The following is a 19,275-nucleotide window of genomic DNA, read 5'->3' as shown; positions in this document are numbered from 1 at the left end:
ACTCTAAAAGGGAGCTGGCATTTCCCTTACCAACAGGGAACACAGAAAGGTTTAAAGCGTAGGGCTTGTTATGTAACAATGCAGGATTCAGAAAGATGATGTTTGTAACAGATCAGTGCATTACAAAAGAACAGCAGGTGATTTTTTTTCTAACAAAATGATTATTTTATTGCTATAATACACAGCAGATACAAAAGTACCTTTAGCAAATACATAAATCAGCAGTTGTTATGGCAAAACTACCAGTTTAACTTAGGTTTTCCCCAAAAGAAGCTACTTACTTTGAAAATAACTTAAAACTAGAAATCAGGTTATTGGGCTGCTACTTAATGCATAATAATTTACAAAATGAAGAAGTCAGGTTAAAAGGCTTTGCACAGGTATTGTTCACATTTACAGCCTTGGCTCAAACCCTGGTCTCTGACCAAAGAAAGATCTGCTTATAACCATATATTCCAAGGCTCAGCCCCTTTTCTCCATCTTTCTTTAATGGTAGATTTCAAAGAGTAAGCAGTGGCAGAACAGCAATTACTTAAAGCTACAGCTTTGCAGTACACTTTAAGGTCACATGATTGGGCATTTGTTCCTCCAGACTTGGGTAAAACAAGTGTGTTCATTTCAACATCAAAGTCAAGGTCTGCATGGGTGAGTGCAGGATGGACCGTACAGTTCAAGCTGCCCCGTGCACCCTGACGCCCAGAGCCTGGACAGCCTGCACAGAATATTCTGTTGAGAGTGAGTTACTGAGTCCTCAGGGTGCAGCCTGGGCCCAGCAGAAGAGTGATCACCTGGGCTTCCTGCACCGTGAGCTGCTGCCAAGGCACTGTTTGGTGTGTCTGCCAGCTCGCCCCCAGCAGAGGAAGTGCGGTCTTAGCCTTACCTCAGATGGCCTTTTGGATAGGTCTGATTCCAAATCCTACCTCTGATGAGTCGGTTTGAATTTGGTATCCATTTTTTTAAATTAAAAATTTAGCTTAAAACATAGGTACTACTGCGTCATCAAAATTCCTTTGGACCTGGGCTGCATTCAGAGACTTACCTGAAAAGGGAAGAAAGTGCTCAATATATACGTCTTGTATTAGGCTACTGGAAATGAATAAATTCAGAATATGGACCTAGAGCAACACGACAATACTAGATGCCAGCTGTAGTTATATGTTTTTTAAAAAGTCAAAAGCTGCTTTCTCCTTTTCGTGAAAAGGGCTGAACTTCGGTGGTCATCAAATCTAACCCTTCACTTCACAAATGAGGAAACTGAGGTTCAGAGAGACTGCAGCCCCAAAGTCAGCCCTTCCTTCCTAAGCCAGGTGTCAACTCAGGGCAGGGATTGTTTTTTTATACAGCCCAAAGCTCCTACCTCTAAACCTTAAGAGCTCTGCATGGGCAATAAATAAACAGATGAAAGTAACTGTCCACAGTGGATCCTTGTGTAAGAAAAAGTTTTCCACAGAGCAGAGGAATCAGGTGTTGCAAAGATACAGCTCAGTTCTGGCTATTCACAGAGTTTTATAATACAGTGTAATTACATCTCAGTCCAATATACAAAAGATAAAAGCAACAAGTAAGCTTTTCACTTATAATTGACAAAGTAGTGAAAGAGTTTCCCTAGGGGGCAGATTTGGCAGATGAGCCTTTACTCCATAGAAAGAATTGAAAGATTAGAAAAGGCATAGAAAAAGGAAGGTCTTCTTTAGGCATCTTTTACCTGTTCTCTTGCTATCCTTTGAGTAGCCTGGAAGGAATATTTCACAATGGGCGTGCTACAAAAGCAATCGAAAGTGAAAGGCACTTTTTCTTCTAAATTGTTGCCTTTAATAATTTCATTAATTCTTGTCAACAATTTTTATGGGCCTGCTTATTAAAAATAAAAGATCTAAGTGGAAACATTGATTAGACAAAGGTATCTCCCCTCTGAGAACACCTAACATTACAACATGAAAACGGTGGCTTCAAGAATCTGAATTCTTTTAATTACTTGTATCAGATGAGTAAAAAGACACTCCAGACATAATGAATGCTTTCTTAACACAACAGTACCTTCTACACACATGAACAGAACTGTTCAGGGAGCCTGATTTGGTATGAATTGGGGCTGGCTCCCAGGTGGAGCCTGCTCTTAGAACACACCAGAAGGCTGGAAGGCTCTAGTGGGGCTGCTTGCACACGCAACAGTACAGTTTTACTTTTTTCCTGGACAGTGCAGACAGTGCCATCAGCTCTAGCCTTGCAGGAGGGCAGAGTCATTCTTCAGACTTGCACTCCTGGCTCTGGTGCATCCTGGAAAGGACGCGCTCGTAGAACAGCAGGTAGGCGCTGGAGGACAGGACCTCCTGCAGGCTGGCCTTGCGAACGGTGTCATCGGAGACCCACAGCCACTGATTGCTGGTTGAGAGAGGGTTCCTGGCAGAAGGTGGGGACCGTCGGTAAGTGACAAAGTGTCCAGAGTGCATGTCTCCATGGTGGACGACAACTGCCATCAGCCGGAAGAGGTATGTGGAGGAGCTGAATGATAGGAACACATGTCAGGGCTTTACAATTTTAACAAAAAAGACTTTATAGGCAAAAACTAAAGAATGCTAATGTTAAATAGGGGATCAATACAATGGTAAGTCCATACCACCGAATGCTACACAACTATTAAAATACTGATCTGTATTTACTGGCATGGCAAGATGTACATTCTATGAGTATATGTACATTGTGTATATGTGGATGCTTGTATCAATGAGTGTATGTGTTTATGTACACTGTATGTATGTGTGATGTACAACTTTATAGAGTGCATGACCCTAAGTGTTTAATTGGCTATCTCTAGGTGGTATCCCAAGAAACTTTAAATTTTCTTTATATTTTATACATACACACATATATACACACATACAAATGCATATGTAAATTTTATGTACTTTAAAAATTTTTAGTTTAAAAGTTATTTCCATTTTGGACAAAAATAAATAGGAATGTATAATCGTGAAACTTCACCTTAAAATGAAAAATAAACATCTACATTTTCCTTAATTCATTTCTGTGAAAAGCTAATTTTAGAAGCTAAGAGCAGTGGTAGCTCTACGATGGGGCTTGTAAAGGGCACCTCACCTGTAGTCGGGAACAACTGGGAGAGGGAAGGGCATTGGTGCTGACAGCGTTGGCAATAAAGATGGGGAGCAGGTGCCATTCATAAAAATCTGTGTTTTGGGGGTCCCTGGCTGATTCAGAACTGCAAGAGAAAAAGGCCCGAGTCAATGAAAATTAGCAGTGGCTCTGTAAACAAAACCTGGTTTTGATTACCCTGGAAGTTAACTCCCCACAATGCTACAAAGAAAAAAATCTATTTCATTTGGTATTATATAGATTCATAAAATAATCTGCCCTTTATCCTTAATCTCAAATAGGGATAATCTGTCTTAATCTCAAATAGGAAAAGTGTATCTAGCTCCAGCTTTACGGCTAGCCTGGGATCTTTGAGCTTCCTAGCCCTGTTTGCTAATGGCATGTATCAAAGTTTATCAGTAGCTAATTTACTGGCTTTTGACCTAAACCACGGTTTCTCAACAGCAGCACCATGATGGTTTTGGCTGGATCATTCTTTGTTGCGGGGGCTGTCCTGTGATTAGAGGATGTTTGGACATTGGCAGCTCATGGACCAAATCTCTTTCCCAGATGGTGTCTACCCACTAGACACCAGTAGCACCCCTCCCCCAGTAGTGACAACCAAAAATGTTACCAGACATTGCCCAACGTCCCTTGGGAGGCAAAACTCCTCCAAGTTGAGAACCACTGATCTAAGCATTCTATTTTCTTTAATTCTGTCAGCTTCTAAGGAATACCAACATGTAATAGCATTCATACATGTTTATGGGTAGACATAAGATAATTAAGGCCATATTTACATGTCTTTTCAAGTGTCATTTTTGGGGGCCGTTATGTACCAAGTAGTTTACTGATGACATTTTTTGTGTGTGTTTTAGACAGGATCTTGCTCTGTTGCCCAGGCTGGAGCACAGTGGTGTGATCACAGCTCACTGCAGCCTCAAACCTCTGGGTTCAAGCAATCCTCCCCCTTCAATCTCCCAAAGTGCTGGGATTACAGGTGTGAGCCACCACGAGTGGTCCTACTGCTGGCATCTTTAACCACAGCCAGCATGCTCTCAACATTAGTAAACCTGCACCCCAGCCCAGGAGAGGGGGAAGCTGGGGTGCAGAGGTCTTTGATTTAAAACCAGGGCCAAGGACTGAACCTGAGTCTGTCCCCTACCTCATCTCTTTTTGATGTTAATCTAGTGACTTGATGAGAAAGAGGAAAACACAATCTCCCTGACATGATGAGGTGTCGGGCCACGCAACTGTGGTCATAAAAAGAACAAAAGGAGTAAGGGACCCAAAATAGGAAAGTATGGGGTGTGAGACAATCCTGACCTAACTGGGGGCAGCAGGCAGGTGGTGAGTTCAGGCTGTGAGCCCTTCAAGTGAGTGGGTTTTCCTCATGTCTAACTCTAAAGAACTCAGTGTGTCACATGAGACACCTTTAGAAAATGGCCCAGCATGGCATTCTAGGGCCAGTTCTCCTGTGTGATGTTTGCCCTTGGACCAATCATTCAACCCCGTGGAGCCTCCATGTTCTTATCAGTAAGACTGGCACTAATAGCCACCTGGCTTAACTGAGACCTCAGCTGAGGGCAGTAATGGAATCAGATACATAATTCATACAGAAGTCATTTCAACCCCCAGAAGAGGCTCAGTAATCTTTAGCCAGGACATGTCCTCCCTACATTTCCTCTACTGACAGGAAATGACACGACCGAAAAAAGAAAAAAAAAATTCACTGGAATGATGTGAGCCAATGATTATATCATTTAGCGGAAAAACCAGAAGGCAAGGCTGCAATTTTAAGCGTTTCTCTCTGTATTTTTTCATCTGTAATATGGTTTCAAAAATGATACATCTCACTGCTACATAATTTTAACCTCTTCTAAGAAATCTTCCCTCTTCCACCCCCAATCCTGCTGTTCTCAAGAGTTTAAGCAACCATTGTACAAGCCTTGTGCTCATGTCATAAGGGACCCAGAAGGTGGTGATGCCAAACTGCTTTTCTCTGTGCCGAAAATTCCTGCTGCATCGGCTCCTCGCGCGCACACACCTGGTGTGGGGGCTCCCGGCCCGTCCTGCAGCTCCAGTGTAGGCCCTGGGTTCTTGTTCAGTTTAGGGTTGTGTTGACTAGGTTTATGTCCAAGGAGGTGGTACTTGTAAATGTCCATCATCAGGAACTCATTGAACTGCACGTGCTCGTGCCGCTTCAGAGGCGTGCCGTGGCTGGACCAGCTCAGCCGCTGTAGGTGGATGCACAGACACTGAGGGAGCTGCAGGTGGAAGAGAAACCGGGAGAACCGAGTTGTTTCAGGGGCAGGACACACGGAGTCCTCAAAACAAAGCCAACAGGGTGTGTGGTGTGGGCTCACCTTCCCTAGTTTTAACTGTTTAACAAAAGTGGTCCTCTGGTGTTCCACCTTTTCCCCGTTCAACGTTCCCTTGGCTTCAATCTGAAATAAAAGAAACATTTCTCTGCAGAAATGCCTAAAATAGGACAGCTTTGGAGTGCTGCAGACCACAGTGGTGTTATAGCGGCACACAATTGGCACTTGACTGCTACCTGCTGAAATGAACTCAGCTGCCCAGTTATTTGTGAATTGTTTTCCCTGATCCCTCTTAGTCATTAAATAACAGAAACAGTGGAGGGAAGAGAACGTGAAGAGCGAACACTGATGCTCTGACACTGGCATGTCATCTGTTAATTGTTTTCTGTCTTCAAAAATTCTGTTCCATACAGTTCCTTTTGACTCAGAGGGGAAAACTCAGTTACTTAGGGGAGTCAGGCAGGTAGCACAGGTTAAAAGGAACGGTGTAAAACAAATGGGATTGGAGGCAACTGCAGCAAACTGGAGAGGGCATTTCTCATCTCAGCGTGACAGTTTATTCTTTAAACACTGTGCATAAAACAAAACTCATCTAGGAAAGAGATTTGGTCCATGAGCTGCCAATGTCCAAACCAAGTTAGGAAGAAGTAGAAGTGGCTGAAAAAGCCCACTGGATACAGTCAGAAGAGCTCAGGGTCACTGGTGTGAGAGGTGCTACATCAGCACACACAGGCCAGCTGGGGATGACATTTGGGTTCAATGCATACCTTTGTACAGTTGTCACACACAACATCCCGCACTGATTCTGATGAGACGAAGTGGTGAAGGCAGTGGTCCAGGGTCAATGGGTGACCCTACAGCATGAGAAGAAGAAAATTACTACAATTCAAAGGACAGCTATACTGAAACTGTTAGCAGATGGCAGTGTGAAGACCAGAGCTTTATTTTGATGTATGCAGGCAATAAAGTTTTATAGTCACAATTGGATGTTTCCTGGACAAACATGGGGCTTAAAGCACCCTAGACTGCTACTATGGACAGATTCTAGAGCATGAGGATGTAACTGCACTAACTTGTGGACTTCCATGCTGTTTTAGGTATCTTTCAATCTGAGGTTAATGTCTCTGTGTGTGTGTGTGTGCGCGCGCATGTGTGTGTGTATTCAAAAAGCCAAAATTTCTGAAGCAAAAGGAAAACCATTCATTTTCCTCTCTCCCATAATCATGCCACCATATTAAAGTTAAGAGGGGGTTCAACCAACCATGTATCTGAATTACACATAGTGCCTGAACCACATAAAATGCCTCAAAGCCCTTTCAGATTGAAATGTTTCTGAAACAGACTCCAAATAAACCATAAATCAGTACATACCCATGTGGCGGCTGGAATACTTAGTGAAAGGCTATCAAAGGTATCAAATCGAACAGGACTCTGAAACAAATATTGCAGAAAATCCAGAAAAGATTTAGGCTTAGTTCAAAGTTTTAAAGATGCAAGATATGTGACTATGAAACAGTTTAATATTGAGATGCCCAACATTAACATAGTAAAATATAATGTACTTAGAATCAAATTCTATTAAAACATATTAAAACAACCTTGTACACATAAGAGGTACAATAATACTAAAGAATCGCTTGGAACAACTGAAAGATTAAATACCTGACCCAGCAATAATTTCGGGATTTTAAGGAAATAACCATGGGCATAACTACAAGGATATTCATCAACATTATTTATAATAGCAAAAATTTGAATACAGTCAGCATCACTTAACAATGGGGATACAGTCTGAGAAATGCATCCTTAGGTGATGTCATCATTGTGTAAACATCACAGAGCGCACTTACAAGAACCTAGATGGTGCATCCTACTACACACCCAGGCTATATCATCTAGCTACTGCTCCTAGGCTACCAACCTGCACAACATGTTACCGCACTGAATGCTGTAAGCAACTGTAACACAGTGGGCAGTACTTGTGTATCTAAACATAGAAAAGGTACCGTACCAATAAAGTATTATAACCTTACGGGACCACCATCATATATGTGGTTTGTCACTGACCAAAACATCATTATATAGCACATGACTGTAGTTGAAAGTTCTAGCAAATAGTTTAATAAACTATATAGCATGTCCACAGAATGAAACACTATGTTAAACAAAATGTAGAAGAACGTATGATCATGTGGAAAGATGTTCATGTTAGATTATTCATTGCAAAAAAGCAGACGATGAAGTAGAGTGAGAGAGTTCCTGCTTTTGGTGATGGCAGAGGTGCTTGGGTAGATTAACCCTCCTTGAGATAACAATTGTAAAGTTTGGAACAAAACGAAACAAAACCGTTTGAATGAACGGAGAGCTACCAAAAGCAGGCGGAAATGGAAAAGAAGTCAACTGTTGGGAAAACAGAACTCTGTGGGCGAGATCTGTGTGTCTGTGGCTTTTTTTTCTGGTTGATGTGGTGCTGGGTGGCAAAAAGCAGCATCCTACAGGGTTCAGTGGTCAGACGACAGAGTTCAAGAATCAGGGCTGGTGGAGAGGCCGGGGGAAATGCCAGGAAGAAAGGAGACACAGAGGGGATGAGCCCCAAAGTTTATACCTAAACTCTGTTCAATTCCAGGGCTGATTCCGGAACCACACGTGCACAGGGGAAACTCCAGGGAGCCTGGCAAAAAGTAGCAGCTGGAAGCTAAAAAAACTGAGCAGAGATTTTGCTGCCCAATGTAGGGGAGACAGAGTTTAGTTTGAGCCCAGCCAGGTTAACTGCAGGCCAGAAGAAAATTAATTTTTCTTCATAGATATGTAACAGAATCCCTACTCTCTATGTCTCTACTATGATGTTAAGTATACAATAAAAAATTAACTAAACATAAAATACAAAGAGGTCAGCACACAAGGACCTCACAGATGTATCATAAATATGCTCAAGGATGCAAAGGAAAATATACAGTGACAGTGAATGAACAAATTGAGAATCTCAGAGCAATGAAAACTATTAAAGAGAAGGCAATGGAAATTCTATAACTAAAAACAACAGTGACTACAATGAAAAATTTGTTGCATAGGCAAACAGAGATTGGAGATGAAAAAAGAATCAGGCCAGGTATGGTGGCTCACACCTGTAATCCCAACACTTTGGGAGGCTGAAGTGGAAGGATCACTTGAGCCCAGGAGTTCAGGACCAACCTGAGCAACACAGTGAGACCCTGTCTCTACAAAAAATAAAAAAAAATTAGCTGGGTGTGGTGGCACACACCTGTAGTCCCAGCTGCTCAGGAGGCTAAGGTGGGAGGATAACTTGAGCCTGGGAGGTTGAGGCTGCAGTGAGCTATGATCACATTATTGCAATCCAGCCTGGGTGACAGAGCTAAGACCCTGTCTCAAAAAAAAAAAAGAAAAGAAAAAGAAAAGAAAAAAAGAGAAAAAAGAATCAGTGAACGTGAAGATAAGTCAATAGAAATGATCTAATTTAAAGAACACACAGAAGAAAGATTGAAGAAAATTGAACAAGACCTCAGTGACCTGTGGGCCAACATTAAGTAAAATAACAAGTGAAAAATGGGCATAAAATCTTTGTTGAAAAAATAATGGCCAAGAATTTTCAAATTTGGTTTAAAAAAAGTACAAATTTAAGAAACTCAGCAAACCCCAAACAAGATAAAAAGATAAATACTAAGAAAACCACATCTATGCGCAGCATGAACAAAAATAAAGAGAAAATTTTGTAAGCAGTGTAAGCAGAAGAAAAAAATGACAATTTACATAGAGAAGAATGATATAAATGACACTAACTGAAAAAATGGAGGCCAGAGACAACAGAACAATGTCCTTAAAGTGATGAATTTAAAATAAACCAAAGCAAAACCACAGCAACACTGTCAACCCAAAGTTCTATATCCAGCAGTAGTATTCTTCAAAAATGAAGGTAAGACAAAAACATTTTCATATACATGAAATCTAAGTGTATCTGTCACCAGTACACCTATAACAAACGTTAAAAGGAAGTTTTTAGGCCAAAAGGGAAAAAACATCAAATGGATTTTGATCTACAAGAAAGACTGAGAACAAGAAAAATGGTAAATATATTTTTTCTATTAATTAATTAATAGAAGAGAAGGCAACTCTTTTTTTTTTTTTTTTTTTTGAGATGGAGTCTCGCTCTGTCGCCCAGGCTGGCGTGCAGTGGCGTGATCTCGGCTCACTGCAACCTCCGCCTCCCAGGTTCAAGCAATTCTTCTGCCTCAGCCTCCTAAGAGAAGGCAACTCTTGCATACTACTGGTGGGAATGTAAATTGGTGCAGCTATTTTTTTTTTTTGAGACTCAGTCTCACTCTGTCACCCAGACTGAAGTGCAGTGGCGTGATCTCAGCTCACCACCACCTCGGCCTCCTGGGTTCAAGCCATTCTCCTGCCTCAGCCTCCCGAGTAGCTGGGATTACAGGCGCCTGCCACCATGCCCAGCTAATTTTTGTAATTTTAGTAGGGACGAGGTTTCACCATGTTGGCCATGCTGGTCTTGAACTCCTGACCTCGTGATCCACTCGTCTCAGCCTCCCAAAGTGCTGGGATTACAGACGTGAGCCACAGCGCCTGGCTGGTGCAGCTATTATGGAAAATTGTATGGAGGAGGTTCCTCAAAAAGTTAAGAACAGAACTACTGTATGAACTAGCAATACCACTTCCAGGTATATATCCAAAGGAAATGAAATGAAACACATATAACTTTTAAAGCAAAAACTATGACACAGTATTGTGGGGTTTATAATGTATGTATAATAGCACAAAGGCTGGGGTAACAGAACTATACTTTTGTAATATTCCAGGATTTTACATGAAGTATAATATTAACTCTAAATAGAATGTGATAAGGTAAAACTGCATAATGTAATCTCTCATACACACCACCCCCAACACACACACAAACACACAAGAGTAAAGCTAAAAGGCCAACAAAGGTATTAAAATGGAATACTAAAAAGTATTCCATTAACCTGAAAGAAGCCAGTGAAGGGGGAACAGAGGAACAAGAAAATATGTAAGACAAACAGAAAACAAATGGTAAAATGGCAGATCTAAATCTAATCACATCAATACTTACATTAAATGTAAATGGACTAAGCATTCCAACTAAAAGATTGTCAAGCTAGTTAAAAAAGCAAGACCCATTATATGCTGCCCACAAAGCCACACTTTAAATACAAAGGCCGAAAATAACAGAAAGAAATTACCAAATAAACATTAGCTAGATTAAAAATGAATCATTCAAATAGACTTCAAGTCAAGGAGTCATAGCAGAGATGAAGAGGGACAATTTATCATGACAAGATGAGTTAACTCATCATAATACATATGTTTGTATCCAATAACAAAGTTTAAAAAAAATTAGCAGAAATAGAGCTAAAGAGAAGACAAATTTTAGCAAACAAGCAAGAAATAATACCAATATTAAACAAAATCTTTCAGTAAACAGAGGAGGAAACATTTTCCAGCCTATTTTATGAGGCTAGTATAATCCTTATAACAAAGCCTGACAAAGACATCACAAGAGAAGAAAAGTGTAAGAACAATATTCCTCATAAACATAGATACTAATATCCTTTAGGAAATATTAGCAAATCAAATTCAGTAATATATAAAAACAATAAAGCATCATGATCAAGTGGGGTTTATCCCAGAAAGGCTGGTTTAACATTAGAAAAATCAATCACTGGCTGGGCGTGGTGGCTCACGCCTGTAATCCCAGCACTCTGGGAGGCCGAGGCCAGCAGATCATGAGGTCAGGAGATCGAGACCATCCTGGCTAACACGGTGAAACCCTGTCTCTACTAAAAAATACAAATTAGCCAGGCATGGTGGCGGGCGCCTGTAGTCCCAGCTACTTGGGAGGCTGAGGCAGGAGAATGGCGTGAACCCGGGAGGTGGAGCTTGCAGTGAGCCAAGATCATGCCACTGCACTCCAGCCTGGGCGACAGAGCAAGACTCCATCTCAAAAAAAAAAAAAAAAAAAAAAAATCAATCACTGTAATTCACCAAGTTAACAGAATAAAAGAATAAAATATGATCATTTCAATGGATGCAGAAAAAACTGACAAAATTCAATCACTATTCATTACAAAAATTCTCAGCAAACTAGGAACAGAAGGGAAGTTTCTCAGTATGATAAAGGGGTATACTAAAACCTAAAGCTAATATCATACTTAATTATAAAACACCAAATACTTGCTTCAAAAGATTTGAAACAAAGCAAAGATGTCTGCTATCATCACTCTTATTTAACTTTGTACCAGAAGTCTTAGCCAGGATAATAAGGCAAAGAAAAAAAAAAAAGGAATAAAGATTGGATTGGAAAGGAAGAACTAAAACTATTTCTATTCATAAGCAACATGACTGTTTGCATACACAGAGAATGCTAAGGAATATATAACAAAACTTCTACAGCTTCTAGAAGTAATAAATGAATGTTTACAAAAATCTCAAGATATAAGGTCAATATATAAACAGCTGTATGTCTATATACTAGTGGCAAACAATTTGAAAATAAATTTTTTAAAATTCCACTTACAATAGTATAAAAATAATGCACGGAAAAACGAGATGAACAGTCAACTTATAGATTACAGTTCCTTAACATATCTTACATATCTTTTAATATATGAACCTTATTTTTAAAAAGACCATTCAACATATTAGTCTTCAAGGTAATGTCACTCAGAACCGCAATGACACAGCAAATGAAACAATCAACAAAATGAAAAGACAACATATGGAATGAAAGAAAATATTAGCAAACCATATATCTGACAAGAGGCTAATATCCAACATTGAATACTTGAAATATACTAAAAGAGTGTTCATAAGGAACTCATATGGACCAACAGCAAAAAAAAAAAAAAAAAAAAAAAAAGTAACATGATTAAAAAATGGGCAAAGGACCTGAACAGACACTTTCCAAAAAAAAGACATACAAATGGCCAGCGGGTATATGAAAAGGCACTCAATATCACTAATCATCAGGGAAATGCAAATAAAACCACAAAGAGCTATCACTGCACACCTGTTAGGATGGCTATTACCAAAAAGACAACATGTGGTCGGGCGCAGTGGCTCATGCCTTAATCCCAGCACTTTGGGAGGCTGAGACAGGTGGATCACTTGAGGTTGGGAGTTCAAGACCAGCCTGGCCAATATGGTGAAACCCAATCTCTACTAAAAATACAAAAGATTAGCTGGGTGTGTTGGCGGGTGCCTGTAATCCCAGCTACTTGGGAGACTGGGGTGGGAGAATTGCTTGAACCCAGGAGGCGGAGGTTGCAGTGAGCCAAGATGGCACCACTGCACTCTAGCTTGGGTGCAGCAGAGCAAGACTCCATCTGAAAAAAAAAGACAGCATGTAACAAGTGTTGCTGAGGGTGTGGAGAGAAGGCAACTCTTGCACACTGTTGGTGGGAATGTAAATGGAAAATAGTATGAAGGTTCCTCAAAAAGTTAAGAATAGAACTACTATATGAACTAGCAATACCACTCCTAGGTATATATCCAGAGGAAATGAAATCAGGATCTCAAAGATACATCTGCAAAACAATGTTCATTGTAGCATTATTCACAATAGCCAAGATATGGAACATCCACAGACAGATGAATGAGAAAATGTGGTATACATGTACAGTGGAATATTATTCAGCCATCAAAAAGGAAGTCCTACCATCTGTGACAACATGGATGAACCTGGAGGACATCTGCTATGTGAAATAAGCCAGATATAGAAAGATAAACACCGCCTGATCTCACACCTATATGGAATCTAGAAAAGTCAAACTCACAGAAGCAGAGTACATGGTGGCTGCCAGGGGCTGGGGAGGTGGGGAGATGTTGCTCAAAGATGCAAACCTTCAGTTATAAGACAAATAAGTTCTGGAGAGTTAACGTACAGCATGGTGACTACGGTTAATAATACTGTATTGCATTCTTGAAATATACTAAGAGAGTGTTCTCACCACATATGAGCACAGGTGCACATGCACACACACACACACACAGAGTCATACATCAAATCATCACTTTGTACACCCTAAATATATACAATTTTTATTGTCGATTAGATCTCAATAAAGCTGGGGGAAAAAGCTACAATGAGATACTACTTTGCACTCAGTAGGATGGCTAGAACCACAATGTCAGACAGGACCTAGCGAGTGGGCTGACATCAAAATGTGGGTGAGGCTGTGAAGAAATTGGAACCCCTCATACACTGCCGGTGGGAATGTAAAATGGCATAGCCACTTTGGAAAACAGTCTGGCAATCCCTCAAAAGGTTAAACAAAAGAGTTACCATATAAGCTAGCAATTCTACTCTGAGGTATATACCCAACTGAAGTGAAAATATATGTCCACACAAAAACTTGTATGTAAGTGTTCATAGCAACATTACTCATAATGGCCAAAAAAGTGTTAACAATCCAAATGCTCATCAACTGATGAATGGATAAAAATGTTGTAGATCCATGTAATACAATATTATTTGGTAATAAAAGGAACAAAGTACTGATTCATGCCAAAATATGGAAGAAACGTGGAAATATTATGCTAAATGAAAGAAGCCAGACACAAAAAGCCACACATTACATGATTCCATTTATATGAAGCATCCAGAATATACAAATCCATAGAGACAGAGGTAGATTCATGGTTGACAAGCGTAGGGTGATGGAAAGGATGGGGAGAGGCTGCTAATGAGTATGGAGTTTTTTTAGGGGGCAATGAAAATGTTATAAAGTTGACTGATCCCAGAGTCAGTAATGGCTGTGAAAAAATAAAATAAAATAAAATGGATTGGGGTGACAGTTGTACAATTCTCTATTTTGTATGATGTCGGAAATTTTCCATAATAAAATATTATTTTAAAACCTCAAAAGCAAAGGGGAAAAAACCAGCCCTAGAATCTACTGTGTCCACCATGAGCACAGACTCAACCACTGGACTCAAGATCCTGCCAATCCACAGTGGGTCTGTTGTCCTTGGTGCAGAAGATGCCATCTGACCTCAGATGACATGCTGACACTGACCAAAGTGGGGTAGTCAGTCCACCAGTGTGCAGAGGCCAGGTAGTCTCTAACACCAATGACCGATGTCAGCCCACTCTCTAGGTCCTTTCAAGAATCCTAACTTTTGGAAAACCTCACCCGGAAATATCAAGTGTTGGTATTGTATTTACCTGGTGTTCACAGTGTTTGCAGACCATATTACTAGTGAGTCTTCCATGAAAAGGATGTTGAGACTTCCAGTGATTGGATGTGGGGTGAGGTGACCCTGGAATGCAAAAAGTTTTTTGATATGTCACTTTTAACCCTTTGGCACCAAGCTCAACATTCATCTTCCTTTCTAGCATGTGGTAGAAACTCCCTCTTGAGAAAAAATGTTCTTGAAAAGTACATTGAAATAGCTTTCCTCATTGACTTCCATCCAAAAGACATCCCATTCCTTCATAGGAGAATTTAAACAGATCTATCTTTACATACAGTTTCTGTATAATGGGTAGAGCCACATTTTAAAAAGAAATTTGTGTTGAATAATGTCTTTTTACAAACACACGCTTAAAATGTTTGAGATGTCAAAAGAAGGATACCACAAGTGAACATTCCATAAAGTGAGATAAAATCTTCTGAAATAATCAGAATAAGCAAGTTCTGAATAACTAGCCCTTTCTTTGGCTAGAATGGGGTTTAATGGAAAGAACATAGGTGAGAAACCTGGGCTCTGGAGTCGGGCAGCCCAGGGACCAGCTCTGGCTCTGCTTCTTATTCACTACCTGACCTGGGAATGCCTTTCATCTCTGCAAGCCTCAGTGTGCGGAAAATTGGGATAGTTATTTTCCCATTAACTCCAGTATCATCAACTTTGTAGAGTTGTTATGAGGCTTACATGAGATAATGCAATGCCTGGCAAACAGCATGGGCTCAAAAAATATTTGTTCCTATTACTATGCAGAGGAATTAATATGCTAATCTTATTTTTTAAGTCTTAAGAAAACAATTTCCTCCTAAGGATAACTGTGGTAATATGCAATAGAATTTGGCAGCACTGGAAATGCTGAGGACACGACAGATTCAGCTCATTACGTTCTTCCCAGGATCAATTCAAAAAGGTAAAAAGAAAGCCCTTGTTTGAAGTACAAATAAGCCAGTTTCAAGAAAAGTAAGCTGGGCTGGGGTGCAAGGGAACACCAAGAGAATCTATTTAAAGCTATTTCCAAAATACAAGTTCCTTCGCAAGCACATCACACTTCAAGCTGGCCTGTATGTCACCAGAAAAAAATCTTTTTAAAACAAGCAAATTATTATCATATCTTAAAAGTCCACATCTTATGTGTTATATTTCAATGGAAAACGGCTACCTCTTGTGCGGCAGGTAATTTGTTTGGGAGTTATTTCTGACTGCTGCTGTAGGGGAGAAAAAAAAAAAGACTGAAAACCTGACTATAATCCCTTTCACCACCCTCACCCCATCCCTAAAACTTACAAGTTTCTACGTCGATTACACCACTAAAAATCAACTTTTAACAAAGCTCAGGTTTCTAAAGGTAGCCTCAATTAGCCTACCTGGCTGGATACTATGCATATTCTTTCATCAAATGCAATAGAAACATATTTCTTCTCTCCAGAATATTTTCATCCTTACTGGTTAACTTTTATCAACTCCTCCGATATTTATACTGTTACAGGGAAATGAGGGCTCACTTAGCACTCCTATGGCCCCCGTTCCCCTGTATTAAATAGGAAAAAATAACACATTCTTTATTCTCAAAGCCAACACAAATTGCAGCAATGAATCATTTGAAAGAGCCTTGACATCCCTAATCAGAGTCACCAACTGCAAAGCATGTAGTTTTAAGACCCTCCCCGGCCTCATTCCCACCACTGATTTTTACTGAATCTTACTTTTGAGTTTAAAGTTTTACAAAGATTACACTTGCCTCCCCTATACTTATTAAATATGCACAAGCTGCATAGAACGTGTTGGAAATATTAATGGTTTACCTCCAGGGAATGTACATCAAACAAATGTGTGACCCGAGGCTGGCGGTCTCGCTCATCTTCCAATGACGAGGTAATGACATGGAATAATTCGTGAGCATCCTGTCATAGGGCAAAGCATTCTTTAGAGAGGTTGGAAGAGGCAAGAGCAAGATCAGAACTATCCACCTCGGGCAGACGCCCTACAGTGAATGTGGGTAGAATTTGCTTTCTACCTTCTCAAGGCCCAGCTCATTAAAGAAAACAGTTATGTCCTAGACACTGTCACAAGTGAAGACCCTCAAGCAAGAGGTCCAGGAGCAGAGAGCAGGAGAGAAAGCCGGGGGCTGCCTTCATGCCAGCAGTCTATGAGACTGTTCTGTTTCACTGAGACAGCCTTGACCTCCACTCCGATTTCAAAAGATTATGTTTTTTGTTAATTGTGGTAAAATACACATATCATAACACTTATCATCTTAACATGAATGATTCTGTGGCATTAAGTACATTCATGTTGTTGTACAATCATCACTGCCATCCATCTTCAGAACTTTCTCATCTTCCCCAGCTGAAACTCCATATCTGTTAAGCACTAATTCCCCATTTCCCCTTCCCCAACCCCTGGCACCCACCATTCTTTCTGTCTCTAGGAATCTGATTACTCTGGGAACCTCACACAAGCGGAATCATACAGTGTTGGTCTTTGTGACTGGCTTATTTTCCTCAGCATAATGTCTTCAAGCTTCACCTATGTTGTAGCATATTGCAGAATTTCCTTCCTTTTTAAGGCTGAATAATATTCCATTGTATGAAAGTTTTGTTTACCTATTTATCAGCCGATGAACACTTAGGTTGCTTCTACCCCTTGGCTATTGCGAATATGCTGCTATTAACCTGAGTATACAAATACCTTATTGAGTCCCTGCTTTGAATTCTTTTGGTTTGTACCCAGCAGTAGGATTGCTAGATCCAATGGCATGGGACTACTCTTGAAGGATCAACTCAAATGGCTCTCTCCCCAAAAACCCAAGCCACCCCTCACTCTTCCAGGACTAACGGGGTCACAACACAGGCCCTCTGCTTCTCCTTTGGTGTCCCCTCACACTGCCACCAGAGCAATACTTTAAAAGGCAGATAGCTTTACTCTTCTGCTTTTAGCTTTCCAATGGCTTCCACTACTAGAGTAAAACCTGCCATTCTTATCTGGCCTACAAAGCCCCCAACATTCACAATGTCCCGGCCCCTGGCCTCTTTGGTGTTCCTTGAACATATCCAGCTTATTCCCATTTTAGGCTGTTCTCAGACCTTCGCACGCTACCTCCTATCCTTCAGGTCTCTGCCAAAAGAGCTCCTCCACAGGGCATACTCCCCAGCCAATTATCCAAAGCTGCCTCCACCCCTCTGAACCCTAACCCACCCTCAGCCAATTCAGCAGCAGTCCTGATAAAAGGACCCTCCTCCAAAATATGCCCTAAATTCCTGAGGACTCTCAGCTCCCCTGCTTCGACCCCAGTCTGAGCCACGCCATCTCGGCCAGATAACTGCAGCAGCCTCCCACCTTTCCTCTCGGCTTGCATTCTTGCCCCTCCAGCCTTCTTTTTCTAACAAGTCAGATCAAACCAGTCCCCAGTTCAAAGCCCTCTAGTGGCTCCCCGCTGCACACACAATAGAAGCCGATGCCACCCACAGCCTCCTAGTCCCTGCACAATCTGCTCCCTGCCAACTTCGCCAGCCCCTCTCCTCCGCCGCCCTCCCCGCCTTGGCCTCCCTGCCATTCTTCACAGGTGGCAGCTTTAAAACCATCTCTAGACTTATACCCTAACTTCTTCATCTGTCCGGAATGCTCTGCACCCAGGTGTCCACACACTTCACTCTCTTTTATACTTCCGGTCTCCGCTGAAACCTCACCTCCTGAGAGAAGCCTCCCTACCTGGAACAGTCTCCCCCTGTCGCTTGGCTCCTCCTCCTCTGCCCTCCCTATCCATGCCATGTCACACCAGCTAGTTTCTTGTTAGCATATCCTGAAATTCCCTGCTTACTGTCTGCACCGACCTCTGCCTGCTAACCTCATCCCCCACTGGAATACCAGCGCTAAGAGAGCAGGAAACTCCTGCAGGTCATGTCTGCCGCTACAACTCCACTGCCCTCCACAGTCCCCACCCCAGGCAGGCATTCAATAAATACTTGTTGCCTATATAAATGAATTCCCTCCTGGGCTATAAAACTGCAGCTGTAGAGTGCAAGTAGAGATTCAAAGATAAATAAGGCAAGGCTCTGGCCCCTGAGGGACTCACAATCCAGGGAAGGTGTGGCAGCCTAGCTATTAGCCAACAGCACACCAGAGGTGCAGCCCTGTACAGATGAACAGGAAGCAGGGGACCTGGAGGAGGATCAGCACTTCCTGGGAGGTTCAAGGAGCCCTCACACACCAGGCATCTGGGCCCAGGCTTGAAGCAGATCTGAGACAGGATGGAGGTGGATCTATAACCTAAACCGTGGGTCAGCCATGTAACAACTAGGCCTTAAGGAAAGGGACAGCACTGCAGAGGAGGGGGAGCTTGAATGTGCACTGTAGCACCAGACTATCTTAAATCCTGGCTCTGCCCCTTAAATAGCTGCATGATTCTGGGCAAATCATTCCACTTCTCTGAGCCTCAGTGTTTCCATCTGTAAAATGGGGACAACAGTAACTCCTTACATGGTTATTGTGATAATAAAATCAGGTAATTGCATAAAGCAAGCCTTTGGCCCAATGCATCCTCTGAAGCTCTAGTTTTAGACAAAGAAAATGGGTTGATAATCAGGGAAAGTCTGCTCCTGATTGACTGGATCGCTGATAATAAAGATGT

At 41.4% G+C, this 19,275-nt stretch overlaps 1 protein-coding gene across 5 annotated transcripts in view; it reads right to left on the bottom strand.

Moving 5' to 3' along the window:
• Positions 1 to 141: 141 nt before the first annotated feature.
• The window catches only part of USP30 (ubiquitin specific peptidase 30), a 99,824-nt gene continuing 80,690 nt past the window's right edge, over positions 142 to 19,275 (bottom strand). For 4 of the 5 annotated variants that reach the window (XM_054528184.2, XM_024257433.3, XM_024257435.3 and 1 more), the window contains 9 exons: positions 16,451 to 16,549; positions 15,808 to 15,853; positions 14,629 to 14,723; positions 6,783 to 6,842; positions 6,179 to 6,265; positions 5,457 to 5,537; positions 5,138 to 5,357; positions 3,097 to 3,217; positions 142 to 2,502 (listed from right to left, as the gene is read on the bottom strand). In XM_054528184.2, coding sequence (XP_054384159.1) covers positions 2,241 to 2,502; positions 3,097 to 3,217; positions 5,138 to 5,357; positions 5,457 to 5,537; positions 6,179 to 6,265; positions 6,783 to 6,842; positions 14,629 to 14,723; positions 15,808 to 15,853; positions 16,451 to 16,549 — 1,071 coding nt within the window. In that variant the 3' untranslated portion in view covers positions 142 to 2,240. The remainder of the gene's footprint in view (positions 2,503 to 3,096; positions 3,218 to 5,137; positions 5,358 to 5,456; positions 5,538 to 6,178; positions 6,266 to 6,782; positions 6,843 to 14,628; positions 14,724 to 15,807; positions 15,854 to 16,450; positions 16,550 to 19,275) is intronic. The other variant, XM_024257434.3, reaches the window with a different exon arrangement.

Source organism: Pongo abelii, chromosome 10, assembly GCF_028885655.2.
Source record: "Pongo abelii isolate AG06213 chromosome 10, NHGRI_mPonAbe1-v2.0_pri, whole genome shotgun sequence".
NCBI classification, from domain to species: Eukaryota; Metazoa; Chordata; class Mammalia; order Primates; family Hominidae; genus Pongo; species Pongo abelii.
This window is presented reverse-complemented; position numbering and strand designations above follow the sequence as displayed.